General features: G+C 47.7%; 1 protein-coding gene across 10 annotated transcripts in view; it reads right to left on the bottom strand.

Moving 5' to 3' along the window:
- Positions 1 to 16526, bottom strand: part of LOC129811011 (nuclear factor 1 A-type) — a 179981-nt gene that overhangs the window by 24037 nt on the left and 139418 nt on the right. For 5 of the 10 annotated variants that reach the window (XM_055862088.1, XM_055862089.1, XM_055862090.1 and 2 more), the window contains exons 5-8: positions 14792 to 14909; positions 12700 to 12827; positions 11444 to 11494; positions 6403 to 6537 (exon numbers count right to left, since the gene is read on the bottom strand). In XM_055862088.1, coding sequence (XP_055718063.1) covers positions 6403 to 6537; positions 11444 to 11494; positions 12700 to 12827; positions 14792 to 14909 — 432 coding nt within the window. Of the gene's footprint in view, positions 1 to 6402; positions 6538 to 11443; positions 11495 to 12687; positions 12828 to 14791; positions 14910 to 16526 lie in introns of all 10 variants that reach the window. The other 5 variants (XM_055862093.1, XM_055862096.1, XM_055862098.1 and 2 more) reach the window with 3 other exon arrangements.

Here is a 16526-nt window from a genome sequence, read left to right as displayed (position 1 = left end):
CTTGTCGATATAGGACTCGTTTTACTGTGGATATAGATACCTTTGTGCCTGTTTCCTCCAGCATCTTCACAAGGTCCTTTGCTGTTGTTCTGGTATTGATTTGCACTATTCGCACCAAAGTACGTTCATCTCTAGGAGACAGAGCGCATCTCCTTCCTGAGCGGTATGACGGCTGCATGGTCCCATGGTGTTTATACTTGCATACTATTGTTCCTACAGATGAACATGGTACCTTCAGGCGTTTGTAAATTGCTCCCAAGGATGAACCAGACTTGTGGAGGTCTACAATTGTTTTGGCTGATTTCTTGTGGAGGTCTTGGCTGATTTCTTTAGATTTTCCCATGATGTCAAGCAATGAGGCACTGAGTTTGAAGGTAGGCCTTGAAATACATCCACAGGTATACCTCCAATTGACTCAAATTATGCCAATTAGCCTATCAGAAGCTTCTAAAGCCATGACATAATTTTCTGGAATTTTCCAAGCTGTTTAAAGGCACAGTCAACTTAGTGTATGTAAACATCTGACCCACTGGAATTGTGATACAGTGAATTATAAGTGAAAAAATCTGTCTGTAAACAATTGTTGGAAAAATAACTTGTGTCATGCACAAAGTAGATGTCCTAACCGACTTGCCAAAACTATAGTTTGATAACAAGAAATGTATGGAGTGGTTGAAAAACGAGTTTTAATGACTCCAACCTAAGTGTATGTAAACTTCTGACTTCAACTGTATTTTATATTTGAGATTCTTCAAAATAGCCACCGGTTGCCTTGATGACAGCTTTGCACACAGCTTTGCACACTGGCGAGTCGGGCTAGTAAAATGTTGACGAGTCACTCTCTAATTAGCGCCTGACAAGTGTGCAAATAAAACACCCCGTCACACTTGCAGTCTTACACGCACAGGCACAGGCAAACTTGACACGTGCACACGCACACACAACTCAAGGAGGTACTATCTCCCCCATTAGAATCATAATCAATCATTGGTGTTTTTATACCTCCCACTCGTCACAACGTTAGCTAGCGAGGCAGATTGTCTAAGTAGACTACCATTGACAGGTGTCACTTAGGCTTTGTCCATAATGCCCTAAATGGGATCTGGTCAAAAGTAGTGCACTATGTAGGGAATAGGGTGCAATTTTGGATGCATCCTTAGTTTCTGGATCACCGCCACGTATCATCGCTTACCCCGTCCAGTATATGGCCGTAGAGTCTGAGTGATTGACCGCTGCCTCTCTGGCCACTGACCAGCTCCTGTCCCACTGTGCCGACTGGCTTGGACCGGTCCAATGTCCATTACACAAATGGCCAGCGTCAATTAGGAATCATTATTTATTTTTGGGGAGACCAAACTTAAGTGTTCGAGAACGATTTCCAATTACTTGAATAGCCTTGCTCACATGTTGTGTTCCTCATTTATGTTCTGATTAATATTTTTCAGGGGAGAAATTGTGAGTAAACTAAGTTTCGCGCCCATGTTTCAGCTTGTCAACTAATGAGCCCAAAAAGGCTTTTAGCATGCGGAGGGGGGCTGCTCCTCTACCCCTTAAACCCATCTTTACTGTATTTAGTCCCCTCTTGACATCTAGCGGTCACACTACCGATCCTGGGGGACAGCTAGCCTGGTTAACACCCGACTGAATGCTGTACTCACCATTACCTCATCAGCGCTGTACTCACCATTACCTCGTCAGTCTGCTTTAAAACAGGTTAGGGGAGCCCTGTCAATACTTCTTGTCATTCCCATCAATCACTTCATATCTGAATTATCCATACTGAACAAAAATGTTTCATGAGCTGAAATAAAAGATCCCAGAAATGTTCCACACGCACAAAAAGCTTATTTCTCTCTAATTTTGTGCACGCGTCTCTACATCCCTGTTAGTGAGCATTCCTCCTTTGCCAAGATAATCCATCCACCTGACAGGTGTGGCATATCAAGAAGCTGATTTAAACAGCAATATCATTACACAGGTGCACCTTGTGCTGGGGACAATGAAAGGCCACTCTAACATGGGCAGTTTTGTCACAAAACACAATGCCACAGATGTCTCAAGTTTTGACGGAGCGTGCAATAGGCATGCTGACTGCAGGAATGTCCACCAGAGCTGTTGCCAGAGAATTTAATGTTAATTTCTCTACCATAAGCCGCCTCCGTCGTTTTAGAGAATTTGGCAGTACGTCCATCCGGCCTCACAACTGCAGACCACGTGTAACTACGCCGGACCTCCACATCCGGCTTCCTCACCTGTGGGATCGGCTGAGACCAGCCAACCAGACAGCTGATGGAAAGGAGGAGTATTTCTGTCAGTAATAAAGCCCTTTTGATGGGAAAAAACTCATTCTGATTGGCTAGACCTGGCTCCCAAGTGGGTACATTAATGAGGCCCTAATCTATGAATTTCACATGACTGGGCAGGGGCACAGCCATGGGTGGGCCTGGGAGGGCATAGGCCCACCCATTTGGTAGCCAGGCCCACTCATGGCTGCGCCCCTGCCCAGTCACGTAAAATTCATAGATTAGGGCCTAATTTATTTATTTTAATTTACTTATTTCCTGATATGAACGTTAAGTCAATAAAATTATTGAAATCGTTGTATGTTGCGTTTATATTTTTGTTCAGTATAGGTTCCATTTATTGACCAATTATTTGGGTATGATAAGTGAGCTGTCAGAGGTCCAAATACCATGAGAATTCAGCCTGTTATGAACTGTTAGAACACTGCTGATTTGAAAAGACTCCACAGGTGGTAAAGGAGAAATTGGGGTAACAGTATTTAGGCCTGTTAGAGGGGTGGGTGGAGTAACCTGCCACTGCTACAGAGAAGGATGTATTCCTGACAGCAGACACACCACAGTTCATAACTCCCTGAATAAGCTCCCTCTTCTCTCCCTCTCTGAGGTTTATTTGGGCTTCGCCTCGTGAATGTACTAATGCCACAATGTTGGGACAACGGGGAGGATATCAAATATATCGAAGCAGCTGATATGCTGCTAGTCTGCTAGTACGCTAACTATGGGCTTTGTAGCCCCGTGCCCCCATGCCTCATCCATTCAACTCCAAGGGGACTAGCTGTAGCTTGGAGGGGGGAGGAGGTAGGGGAGGTTGGGGACAGAATCCCCAGCAGGGTCTCTGAGGGCTTTTCACTGGGGCTCTAAGCGAGGCCTGTTAGCTGTGACTTTAGCGCGTCATTATGGAGGAGAGATGAAAGTGGGGCTGGATGGACAGCAGGTCCTCCCCACACGTGCCCAGTGGGTGGGCCTGTAGCTAATCTGGAGGGGGTTCAGGGGGTTCCCCCCCCCCCGGTCAAATATGTAAATTATCATGACGTGGGAGGGGACGGAACAGGACGGGAAGCTGGCTAAGGCTTCAGACAGCTGGCGGGAGATGGAGGGAGGGAAGGAAAGAAGTAGAGATGGAGGGAGGGAGGGAAAGAAGTAGAGATGGAGGGAGGGAGGGAAAGAAGTAGAGATGGAGGGAGGGAGCAGTGGGCCCATTGTGGTCTGGGCCGACATGAGGGGCTGCATGGCCAATAGAAAAGTGCTACGGATTAGTTCCACTTTGCAAATCGAATTGGTTCGCTGGCTTTTTCTTCCCCCACCTACCACTTTGTTCTATTTTACCCCCACTGCCAACGTTTACTTGAAAAATATATTATACACTGAGCGCACAAACATTAAGAACACCTGTAAACAGTGACTGGTAGCAGGAATATATAAAATACTAGTAATGTTCTAGTGGTAATACACTGAGTATACCAAACTCTAAGAACACCTTCTTAATATTGAGTTCCAGAACAGCCTCAATTCGTCGGGGCATGGACTCTACAAGGTGTCGAAAGCGTTCCACAGGGATGCTGGCCCATTTTGACTCCAATGTTTCCCACAGTTGTGTCAAGTTGTCTGGATGTTCTTTGGGTGGTGGACCGTTCTTGATACAAACAGGAAACTGTTGAGCGTAAAAAAACCAACAACAGCGGTGCAGTTCTTGTCACAAACCGGTGCACCTGGCACCTACTACCATACCGTTCAAAGGCACTTCAATATTTTGTCTTGCCCATTCACCATCTGAATGGCACACATATATGCATGAATGGCACACATGCATATGTCTCAATTGTCTCGAGGCTTAAAAATCCTTCTTTAACAAGTCTCCTCCCCTTCACCTACACTGATTGAAGTGGATTAAATAGGTGACATCAATCAGGGATCATAACTTTAACCTGGATTCATCTGGTCAGTCTATATCATGGAAAGAGCAGGTGTTCATAATGTTTTGTACACTCAGTGTCTATAACCCACAGGTGGATTAATGAAGAAAAAAATATGATACAACAAAAATCCCTCACTTATTATGACTGAGGCGGGTGGTTTTCACGTGGAGAGATATTAACAGGTGGCTGTGTGTGTGTGTGTGTGTGTGTGTGTGTGTGTGTGTGTGTGTGTGTGTGTGTGTGTGTGTGTGTGTGTGTGTGTGTGTGTGTGTGTGTGTGTGTGTGTGTGTGTGTGTGTGAACCCGTGGGAGGAGGCTGCTGAAGAGAGTGCAGAGGGAGACAACGAAATAAGAATGTTTTAATAGCCCTTTTGAAGACGAGAAGTCAAGCCAACAAACCGTGCGGCTCGCGAGTCTTTGTTTGCCAAATTGCGTCGCCCTGTGGCTACACCTACGTCTCGCGGCTCAACGGGTTCGGCTAACGTTTCAAAAGGAACGTGGGGCGTGAAGAAGGTGCTCCAACTATGATAAATCAATTACAGATGAGATTGGTACAACAGGGCGGTTAAAGTCAACCAAACAGACATGACAACCGGTTCGACTTATGAAGATGAATGAACCCCACCATTTTGGCCTTTTATGTGAGCGTAGAACACAACATCCTAAATGTGACAGTTATACTACTTACTGACACGACTTAATCCCCCCCAAGCCTCAACCTTTAAGCCCCAGTGGGTTTTAACGTTTTTTTTTAGGTCAAAAATATTATGGACATCAAGCCTGTAGTAATCATTCAAAAGTGCACTTTTTTGCAGACCCCCCCCCCCCGCAGATGGAAGACATCACCGAAACAGTGGTGTGTGTCCTTGTGACGACTACCTTCTCTCAGACAGACAGTGACGACAAGCTGGCTAGCTGCTTGACAACACAGAGAATTCAACGCGCACACTTCCCCGTTGATGGATGGTCTAACTAACATGTTCCATATTAACTGACGCACAGTTATCTGCATCTACCTTAGCAGCGAGTACTAACAAAAGGGGAGACCTGTTGAAAAATAAGAAGAAATAAAATGGTGAATTTAAAAAAAGCCATATGAACGCTATAGGACGACACGTTCGTCAACTCATTTCTCAAGCTGTAACAACACTAGCCTGGACAAAGCAACAAGTGCAAACCAATGTTTGGATGACCCATATTTTCCCCCTCAAACAAAAAGCATTGCCTCGCTAAAGCAAATACTGCTGTTGGCCAGGACGGGAAACAAAGCTCCTGGACAACCACACTATACTGTAACGCTGTCCCCCAAACGGAACCCTATTCCCTTTAAAGGACACTACTTTGACCAGAGCCCTACGGCCCTATGCCATTTAGGACCCATCCTAATACTTGGCTTACTATCGATATTAGTTCAAAAAGTAGCACTTACAGCCAATGATTTATGATGATTACTAATTTCAATGTTAGTTACTGGTCTCCTGAAACATTCATATTGTATAAACCTGTGGTCTACATTTATGGCTATATGGTATGAAGTCATAATATATAAACCATATATAAACCAAACCGGCCAAAGGGAAAGCAGCTTGCCTTGGTGAGGTAATCTGTGGATTACACTCACAGTAAAAATATGAGCTCGTGTTCTGACATGACCATTCCCGGCTAAACCCACAGCCGGCCATACATGCACGCACACACGCGCAAAAACACACGCACAAACACACGCACACACACGGAACTAATCACCAAGTGTGAAAGGGGGGTGGGATCTCGCACTCAAACCCATAAAGCAGAAACTGAACAACAGTGTTTCCCAACTCCGGTCCTCAAGTATCCCCAACAGCACACATTTTTGTTGAAGCACCAGACAAAAACAACTGATTCAACTAGTCAAGGGTTTGATGATTAGTTGACAAGTAGAATCAGGTGGGCTTGTCTGGGGCCACAACAAAAATATGTTCAGTTGGGGGTACTCCAGGACTGGTGATGGGGAACACGGCTGTACAACACGCTTACAGTAGCAACACTACGTATGAGCAGAGCCACACACACAGCACCACCAGCAGCAAGGAGCACTCTGCTTCGTCTCTATCTCTACAGCTCTTATCTGACAGAGGCAGCTATAGGTGGTGAACTAGGGGGAGCCAGGGATGACACTGTTGGGGTGGGGGGGGGGGACCTCACCTCTAGGTCCTGTAATGACAGGCCGATGATGGTGTGTGAATGCCGTTCGGGGGGAGGAGGTGGTCTGCGAAGGCACGACAGGGCTGCTGAAACCACACTTCTCTGACTTCTTTAATGTGGTGGGCGATGGCATCCCTGGCAAGAATGATTGATAAGTGAAATTTAATAAGGAAAGGGCACGGAGACTCACAGGCTGGGTTCACAGGTGAGGGGGGAGGGGGGTGCAAGGGGGGTTGGCGAAGCGTGGGGGCAGACTAGGGGGTTGGGGGGAGGAAAGGGGAGTGGTCAGGGCCCAACAAAGCGCAGCATAGGCTACTGTACGAGTGGAGGCCAGTCTTTAAAGGGGAATACAGATATTTTTGTTTTGTGCCTTGCGTCGCAAATTTTTTTTTTTTAAGATATTGCCCAAAGTCCTCACCTTTGTTGTTTGCAGGGTCCTCAATGTTAATCCGTCTGACAATGTTAGGGATTTGATGACGATACAGAAGCTAAGTTACTGTATTACTTTTGAGAAGCATAGCTCAGAGGCACATACGTGTGCATTGATTGCCATTTTGTAAGGAACTCTTTGCCTATTCAGTTAGAGTTTTTAGAGGAAAGTTGATGAAATTCCAGGAGACAGCACTAATTAGAAAATGTAGATTTAAAAAAAAATGTATCGAGTTGAGGTTAGTTGTTAATAAATGAATTATATAATTTCCATACCATAAAATGGGCAAAAATATATATAGAACGAATAGACATGCCTTATTCGTGGGCAGATGGGGGTTTAGGGTTAAGAGAGAGATGTGGGAAGAGGTGAGTGGGAATGGTAAAAATAGGGGAAGGAAGAATAGATGGTATAGTAGACAGGTAAGGTCCTAGTGGCAAAGCACACAGCATGGGCACACAGTCCTAATCCAGTGTGTACTGGGGCTTTGCTGGGTTAATGTGAGCAATGGGTTCAGATAGCATTTACCACAAGAGTTTAAGCCAAATAGAATAGTCAGTAGAGAGACCATGCATGATAACGTCATTTGTATGGTACATATTCAGTCTCTACTGTAATTGGTTGTGCACCACAGCCAATCAAAGCTCTATCTGACCACACCCCAACCACACTGGATGCTTTCGTTTTACCTTGCCAGATGCACCAATGAAATGGTCTAAATTATGCAAACTCTGTACACCATACAAGGTAAAACTAATGCCCCTGATAAACACTAAATGGCTTTTAAAATATTAGTCAAAGAATAAAGATTTCCTAATAATTGTAATGCCTCTCATTTTTGTTATAGAAGAATTAAACATTCCTTCCGACATTCCGAAAAGATCATGCACCAAGCAGAGCTGGATTTGGCCTTTTTCTAGCTCGTCTTGGAAGCATTGGAGGTGGGATTTGAAGTCTCTAGATGAGTCTGTGTCAATGGACTGAGGTCTGAGTGTAAAAAGTGTGTGCCAATCTAGCCCTAAATGACACAGAAGTCTTGGTTTCTCCAGCCCTGGCAGACTCCTTTCCTCTTTCAGGCAGTGAGAGAGGGAGATAAAGAAAGAGATGGAAGGACTGACTAGTAATTGCCCTCCGTTGGGTAAAGAAGGGTTTTTGAGGAAGGCTGTTTGATCAAACTGAGTTGGAAAGGGAAGGACTTAAGGTAGAAGTTGACCCTAACCATATATACTGTATATATATATATAGGATCAGATTGCACAGCCCCCAATCGTAACCTTAGCCATTTGAGGGGTAAATAATATCTGCTCTTGGACCAGTTAGGGGAAACTTCTCTGGGGTGGGGGCAGGTTGGAGGATGGACACACAGTCACAGTTTAGAGAACATCAAGAGGAGAGGGTTGGCTGCTTTCAACACAAACAGATCAGGTCATACTGACACCATACAAAGTATCCCAGCAATCACGAAACAAAAGGGTACACAGACAAACAAACACAGGTCTACAAACCCACATTCAACATACACATTCACTCAATAAAAAGCTCCACAATGGATGACAAGCACACAGCATTCACCTATCAAATCAATTGAAACGTATGTCTTATTAGACATATTGCTGAATGTCTACTTTGATCTCAAACACCTTCTCTAAAGCCACAGGATGTGCATATATATATTTGAAGCCCCAGCCTCATAAACAACACTAACAACAGTAACTGCAACTTCTAGAGAGAGAGAGCGGCACTCAAGCATGGGAAAATAATATCTGACGTTCGGGTGACCACCAAAGACGAGTTGCCCTTTTAGAATCCTGAGGAGGTTTGTGACCAATTGCACCACGCATGGGCTGTCAGAACCATATATACCATGATCCCACGGGCTGTGTGGAGCAGAGAGATGAAAGACAGGGGAGGGATGGGGGGGGAGGGTCAGACCAAACATTGGCCGTGCTCTTTGAGGTGGAGAACTTTCGGAGAAAAATTCTGCCCATTCATTACTATACCTGGCCCTTTGAAGTGGTGTTAGCAGCGGCGGCGGCTAGCCAGCTAGCTTCAGAGGCCCGCTGGGCTGGTCCCTCTCCAATAGGGTAGCATAGACCAAGCAATAGGGGAGGCTGGAGGGTCTGGAAGGGGCAGGAGGCTCAGACTTGGGCTGGAGTCAACAGGTTGATTTGTGGGCTATTGGCCAGGATCATATTCAAAGGTTTTCGGCTGTAACAGTAAGAGTCTATCAGTCCCTGTTCAGTGTGCAGGCAGCTATTGTAGACTAGAGTCTTCTTCATGTGCTAGGGAATGGGGTAGTGTGCTCAGGGAGCTCTGGGTGCACGTGATTCAAGAAGAGATAGAGATTCATGGAGGTATGCGTAAAGTGAGATAGAGAAGAGGGAAAGCGAGGTAGAGAGGGAGAGAGAGAGAATGAAGAGGAGAAAGTGGGTATAGGGGCTGAGACTGGGAGGCAAAACATCTGGACTGAGAGATTGCGTGTGTGTGTGTGTGTGTGTGTGTGTGTGTGTCTGTGTGTGTGTGTGTGTGTGTGTGTGTGTGTGTGTGTGTGTGTGTGTGTGTGTGTGTGTGTGTGTGTGTGTGTGTGTGTGTGTGTGTGTGTGTGTGTGGGAATGCAACTGTGTGTACTTGCTTGTGTGTTTACTTGCTTGTGTGTGTGTGTGAAGGGCCTGAAGTCTGAGAGTGAGTAATGAACACTTAAAAAGATTCTGTCAGGTGGAATCAGAGCTGGGCTGTACTCAGCACTTTCCTCATTCCGAGGCGTTATTACACATAGAGGGCCGCTTCTCTCCCTCCGTCTCTCTCCATCCCCCCTCTCTCCTTTGCTCTCACCTTCCTCTGACAAATTGACAAGGCTGCTGGCTGGCGGGCAGGCGATTCTGTATCGAGCATCCGCCCCCTCCTCGTCTTTCTCTGCTGTCCATCCGTCTCCCCTTCTACCGAGGCCTCTTCTCCAGTAAGCATCAATCAGGCCCAAGCTATCCCTGCTTTGCCCCAACTCAGGGGTGTGCAAGTGGGCATGCACAGCAGCCAGACAGGCTATATCGGAGAAAGGTCCTTTACCCGAGCAGACAAGCAGGGCAGGTTCAGCCATGAATACAGACGGCCTTATCAATGCCAGGGACAACAACGTGCAGAGTCATGTCTGCTCCACGTTGCTACAACGTCTTCTCTGATAGGTGGAGACATATCAGGAAGCGGGTGTAGGTAATGTTCAAATACAATGAAAGAAGATTACGCTTCCGAACTTTAACCTATCAAATATGTGGATTGAGTAAGTCTTCTTCTGGACATGTTTCACTGATGAAACAACTTCTTCCTTGAACAGTCAGTTGAGACATACAGCTCAGCGCATTGCTTAACCCCCTTCACACACTCCCAAGCAGACAAATACACACACACACACACACACACACACACACACACACACACACACACACACACACACACACACACACACACACACACACACACACACACACACACACACACACACACACACACACACACACACACACACACACACACTCCCTCCCTCCCTCCCTCCCTCTGACACTTAGCTATTGAAGCCCCGGCGAGACGGCCATGTGAGTGACGTGTTCCTGAGACCTGACGTGGGATACCTGGGAAATGGATGGCACGCCGTTCACGAGTGGCGGCTAATTATAACACTGTCCCCACCGTGGTGAAAGGGCCACACACACCAGACAAGACTTCAGCAGCTGTTGACGTGTCACACTTGTTCCAATGTCATCGAGTGTTTCACCACACACACGCGCACAAACACACACACACACACACACACACACACACACACACACACACGTCTCGGTAACCACAAACAAACCAAAACAAAAAAACAAACCAACTGGACATCAACAAGAGGCAAATCCACCGTCAACAACATCGCAATGCTCAACAGGATGACAAAGGCAAAATGGAAAATGACACATGGGGGGGGGTGAAGCTGGAAGTTTGGATGACGACGAAAATCGGAACCCCGAGCAATCGGGAGAATGCGAACAGGCAGACATGCGTAACGCGGACACTCATGTGTCGGCTTGTAATGTTCCAACTCGGGGTGTAGATAAACAAGGACACAGGCACCAAGACACATGTTCACGGAAAATATATGCAAACACACACAGACACACAGACCGCACCCCGGTTTGTGGGGGGGGGGGGGGTGTAGCTACTTCACAATTCGCTCTGAATACATAGACAATATGTTCTGAAGTTGTTGACAGACACTTAAGATATAAAATGGGTGAAGTTGCTTGAATGTACATATCATGGTGCACGGTCAGGATTCCAATGGACATGAGCCCCATGCTACAGTATAGACACAGTGCAGGTATAAGGCCTAAGGTGTGCCGCAAGGATCTGTTTCAGTCCCATTATTTTTCGTCACAATCACACACAGTGAGGGAGAGGTGTAGGGGGGAGGGTAGGTGGGGGGGAAACCTGGACAATACAAAACACCAACCACAAAGCTCGATACCACAACCAACTACAGAACCTCCTGATTTGGAGGGGGGGGGGTGAGGGTTAGGGGTCGGGGGGGGCAACAGAGGACGGGAGGTGAAATTGGAAACAGTAATGCATCTTTACCTTGTCTTGAGATGAACGAACTAGCTAGCGAGCCACGCAGTTTATATCCAGCTTTTGAGAGACAAAAGGAAAGGGGGGAAAGAAACAGGGGGACAAAAAAACAAACAAAAAAAGAGGCAGGGTGAATATAGTGAAGCGTTAGGAGAGAATATGGAGCATTACCTCATCAATTAAGTATGCATGTCAGTCCTGTTCCCATGATGGAATGCGGGCCGGGGGTCACGTTACACATACAAATCACACACACCCATTCACAAAAGCACACACACACACACACAAATACAAAAGAACACACTAACACACACAAACGCATACATACACACACACACACTGTACACAAACATACTCACACAGCCTGTTTAACTCATACCTATGACATGCACTCGTTGACGCCGTGTCGAATTTCTATCCTCTTGGAACACGAAACAGAAACACACACCATAGAAAAACGAACACAGACACACACAGACACACACACACCATAGAAAAACTAACATACACCCCCGCCAGTCCTCTCACTCTAAAGAGGGGCCTCTGGGCAACTCCACCCTAAAATTCCCAAACCACAAACACACCCCGCACCACTCTCTTCATGGATCACAACATGTTAGTAATAGTATTCATGTCATCGTTAATACCATGAATGTGAACCATAAAATGAAGGGGGAAAAGCCCATGGTTCTACGGCGCTATTAAGTGACCCATAAAGTAGAAGCATCCTGAAATGATGAGCTTGCACATAGAGTAGGACACTGAACTTTCGAGAGGAAAGCTGCAAAATGGCAAATTGCGCATCAAGACAGATCGCCTTTGTAAAACAGTATATAATGTCCAAAAGTGGTTCTGAAAAATTATTATGTGAGCCTTCGTTTTATGTAAGAATGGAAATCTTTGTTACCAACACGTGAGGTCGAGACAGACTCAGACAGACAAGGAAGAGACAGGACACGATTCTCCCCCTCACTGTTTAGACACAATCGACATTCTCACCCTTCACAAACGCACAATCCTGCATTGTCACTCTTGACACACACACACACACACACACACACACACACACACACACACACACACACACACACACACACACACACCACTTCCTCCCAAAACATACTACATGTCTCTGGCTTGAAAGCAGAGAAGAAGAGCTATGTACAGCCGTAGTAGTAAGAGTAGGGAGGGTATCAGGGTAAAGGTGTGTTACAGGGGTGTTGGCATTAAGGGCAGGTCGGTTGGCAGCTTACAGCAGTACGTACCTGGTTCCACTTCGTGCCAGCTGCTGGCCTGGCTGCCGCTGCCCGGGGAGCGACCCTGACCCGGGTAGTAGGACTCCTCTCCTGGACTGTCCACCTCATCCTCCATACACTTGATCCTCTTGGCCGAGCTGGTAGGAACACACACACACACACACACACACACACACACACACACACACACACACACACACACACACACACACACACACACACACACACAGGGACAAGGGTGAACGGCTGCTAGCCATGTTTCAGTGTTATTCAGAGGCCATTTCTTATGGGTCTCAACAGGAGTTCAATAACAACACGCCTGTTTAAAATCTTCACTCGTAAATCATACATTCAGTCATGATCTAAATGTGTTGACAAGAAGTATATTGTCACGGGTGTCTTTATAGAAACACGGTGTGTGTGTGTGAGTACGTTTAAAGGCTCATCCCTTTGTGTCTGGTGCCCATGCATGTGGATCAACTTCCATGCTCTGCATCGGCCAGAATATGGTGAGTGTGTGTGTGTGTGTGTGTGTGTGTGTGTGTGTGTGTGTGTGTGTGTGTGTGTGTGTGTGTGTGTGTGTGTGTGTGTGTGTGTGTGTGTGTGTGTGTGTGTGTGTGTTTGTACATAGGGGTATCATCTGATGAATGCAGACATCCCCCGGAGAGAGAGGCAGGCCAGATGAATGTAATCCTCTTTAACAGTGGCAACTCTGGCCAAGGATCAAGAGCCTGGGACAGACACACACGGCTGGCCTGAGTCTACCAGGTTAGGTGTGTGTGTGTGTGTGCGTGTGGGGGGGGGGGGGGGGGGGGGGGGGTCTGTATATGTTTGTGTTTGATGTGTATACAGTTAGGATGTAGCCTATGCAATTGGGTTAACGGGTGTGTCTGTGTATTCTGTCTGTATGTAAGCATGCATCCATGTGTCTGCGCACGTGTGTGTGTGTTGGGCTCCTACTTGCGGCCACACCGGGGCCTCCCATCAAAGCCTGTCCCACACTGCTCTCTGCTTCACACAGTATCCCTCCACACATGGACAGTGGTTTGGTGCTGGTGTGTGTGTATATATTGCTCTCTTTTAGCCAGGTGAGCTACCAGACCACTGTTAGGGGGCGTCTCAAAAGGCTCCCTATTCCCTAATATGATGCACTTCCTTTGACCAGGGCCCATAGGTATCCCATAGGGCTCTGATCAAAAGTACACCATATAGGGAATAGGGTGTGAATTGGGAAGCACCCCTAAACCAGTGAGTTGTTTCCCTTGCTGTTGGTTCTGACATTTCTTGTGTGATGTCTGTTGGCAGGTTTCCCTCCTAATTGCATAATTATGGGCGGGGCACACACACACACACACACACACACACACACACACACACACACACACACACACACACACACACACACACACACACACACACACATACACACTGCCTCCTTGTTCAGCCGTGTTCGCTTCGGTAGGGAGGAGGCTGGACGGAGAGCGAGGCCGCTGGCTCACGTGGGCTTGATGCACACGGGTGTGCGGAGACACACACACGCGTGCGCACACATCCTCTCGCACACGCACGTGCATACACGTATGCAAACTCATGTGCATTTAACATGCACAAGTTTAACCAATGCACATGGAGAGAGTGTGTGTGTGTGTGTGTGTGTATGCTGGAGCGTACAGTGCAACACTTTACATTAGAAAGGATTGCTATTTTGCAGTCGTTATGTGAGTACGGTACAGGAGATGGTAGGTTGGAGGTTGAGCCCAGTTCAGTGAGCAGTGCCTCCAGCCTCTGTGTGTGTAGCTGCTCTTTCAGAACTAACACGGTGCGCGGGCTGTCTCCTGAGTAACGGGCAGAGTCAGAACGGGTGTGTGCGTGCGTTTGAGAGAAACACACATAAATGCGCTCCTAAACACACACATTGGTATGAATGCACAAACGTGCGCATGAGCAAATACACACTGTGAGGTAAGGGTCTTACTCGGAGAATGAGCAAGCCCTGTGTGTGTGTGTGCACACTTGCGTGTGCATGCTTGTGTGTGTGCGTGAGTGTGTGTGCCTGTTTGCGTGTGTCCCTCTCATTCTGTGTGTGTGTGTGTGTGGTTACCTGCTGGAGGAGGTGCTTGGTAAGGGCCGCCTCATGGCCCCGGGGCTCATGCTGTAGTAGGAGGAGCTGTCCAAGTCCGCCAGCGAGAAGTTAGGACCCGTCCCCGCTGCGATGGGGGCTAGAGAGAGAGAGGAGAGATGAGGAGAGAGGGAGAGGAGAGATGAGGAGAGAGGGAGAGGGATGGAGACCATAAGTTGTGTTACATTTCAAACGTGTTTTTTTTAACACCACATCTCCATAGTGGTTTCCTCTCCCTGTCTTCTTGTCATCTCCTTCATCTTCACTGAGCCCAAACACTCAGAATAGACCTGAGCAACATGGAGGAGTATTGGGAATGTGCTGATGAGAGGAGACAAGAGGAAAGGAAGCCACTTTTGACTATTGAGACGCGGTCGGTACCTCGTTCGCCTTGTTGCATCAAAGTGTCACACTTAAAAGGTTTCCCTTCCCGCTGCCTGCTCACTCACTCTCGTGTGTGTGTGTGTGTGTGTGTGTGTGTGTGTGTGTGTGTGTGTGTGTGTGTGTGTGTGTGTGTGTGTGTGTGTGTGTGTGTGTGTGTGTGTGTGTGTGTGTGTGTGTGTATGTGTGTGTGTGTATGTGTAGGTCACCGTGGGACTAGCTGGCATGCTATCGAGCGCCTTTTGTCAGCCAGTCCATAAAGGCAGGCGTTGGTGCTTCTTTATATTCATGGTGACAGGGACCACTATTTTTGATGAGGACAGCGCAAACGTGAGGCGGAGGGGATGAGGGAGGACGAGGGTTGCCGCTGCATACCAAACAGAGGAGAGGAAGAGGAGGAGAGGAAGAGAAGGAGGAGGAGGCTGCTGCTGTGACAGACACGGTAATGGTGTTCCTAATTAACATTGGAAGAGGACACTGGTACAGGGGCAAGAGAGAGAAAGGGAGGGCGAGATGGAGAGGGGGAGGGATGGAGAGAGAGGGAGAAAGGCGGAGAGAGGGAGAGATGGAGAATGGGAGGGGGGAGAGAGGAAGGGAGAGAGGGAGAGAGAGGGAGGGAGGGAGAGAGAGGGAGAGAGGGGGGAGAGAGGGAGAGATGGAGAATGGTAGGGGGAGAGAGAGGAAGGGAGGGAGAAAGAGGAAGGGAGGGAGAGAGAGGGAGAGAGGGGAGAGAGGGAGAGATGGAGAATGGTAGGGGGAGAGAGAGGAAGGGAGGGAGAAAGAGGAAGGGAGGGAGAGAGAGGGAGAGAGGGGAGAGAGGGAGAGATGGAGAATGGTAGGGGGAGAGAGAGGAAGGGAGGGAGAAAGAGGAAGGGAGGGAGAGAGAGGGAGAGAGAGGGAGAGAGGGGAGAGAGGGAGGAGAAAGTGCAATAGTGCATGTGTCATCATAACGCAGCATCCAGCAAACATCTCTACCAATAACTACAAAAAACAACGTCCCGCGTAGTCATTCCACAGCCCCCCCCCCCCCCCCCCCCCCCCCCCCCACCCAAAAAAATGCCACGGTCATTTCCAAAATTCCATCCTCTCTTCACCCTCCCTCCCTTCCTAATCCAAAGTGGCTTGGCGGGTTTATTTACGAGGCGGGCAGTAAAGCGGCGGGTACATTTGCATGGCTAATAGTGGGGACCTCAGAAGTCATTTGTGAGAGAGCTAACCTGGGCACCGGGCTGCAGTAACTCAGCCTATAGCTCTGGTCTGGAGAGGAAGAAAGAGAGGGATGGAAGGAGAGCAGGAGAGTAGGGACAGAGGGGGGGTGTAGGGATGGTGGGAGGGG

Source organism: Salvelinus fontinalis, chromosome 14, assembly GCF_029448725.1.
Source record: "Salvelinus fontinalis isolate EN_2023a chromosome 14, ASM2944872v1, whole genome shotgun sequence".
In the NCBI taxonomy this organism is placed as follows: Eukaryota; Metazoa; Chordata; class Actinopteri; order Salmoniformes; family Salmonidae; genus Salvelinus; species Salvelinus fontinalis.
Note: the sequence above shows the minus strand (reverse complement) of the source record. Positions and strands in the feature narration are given on the sequence as shown.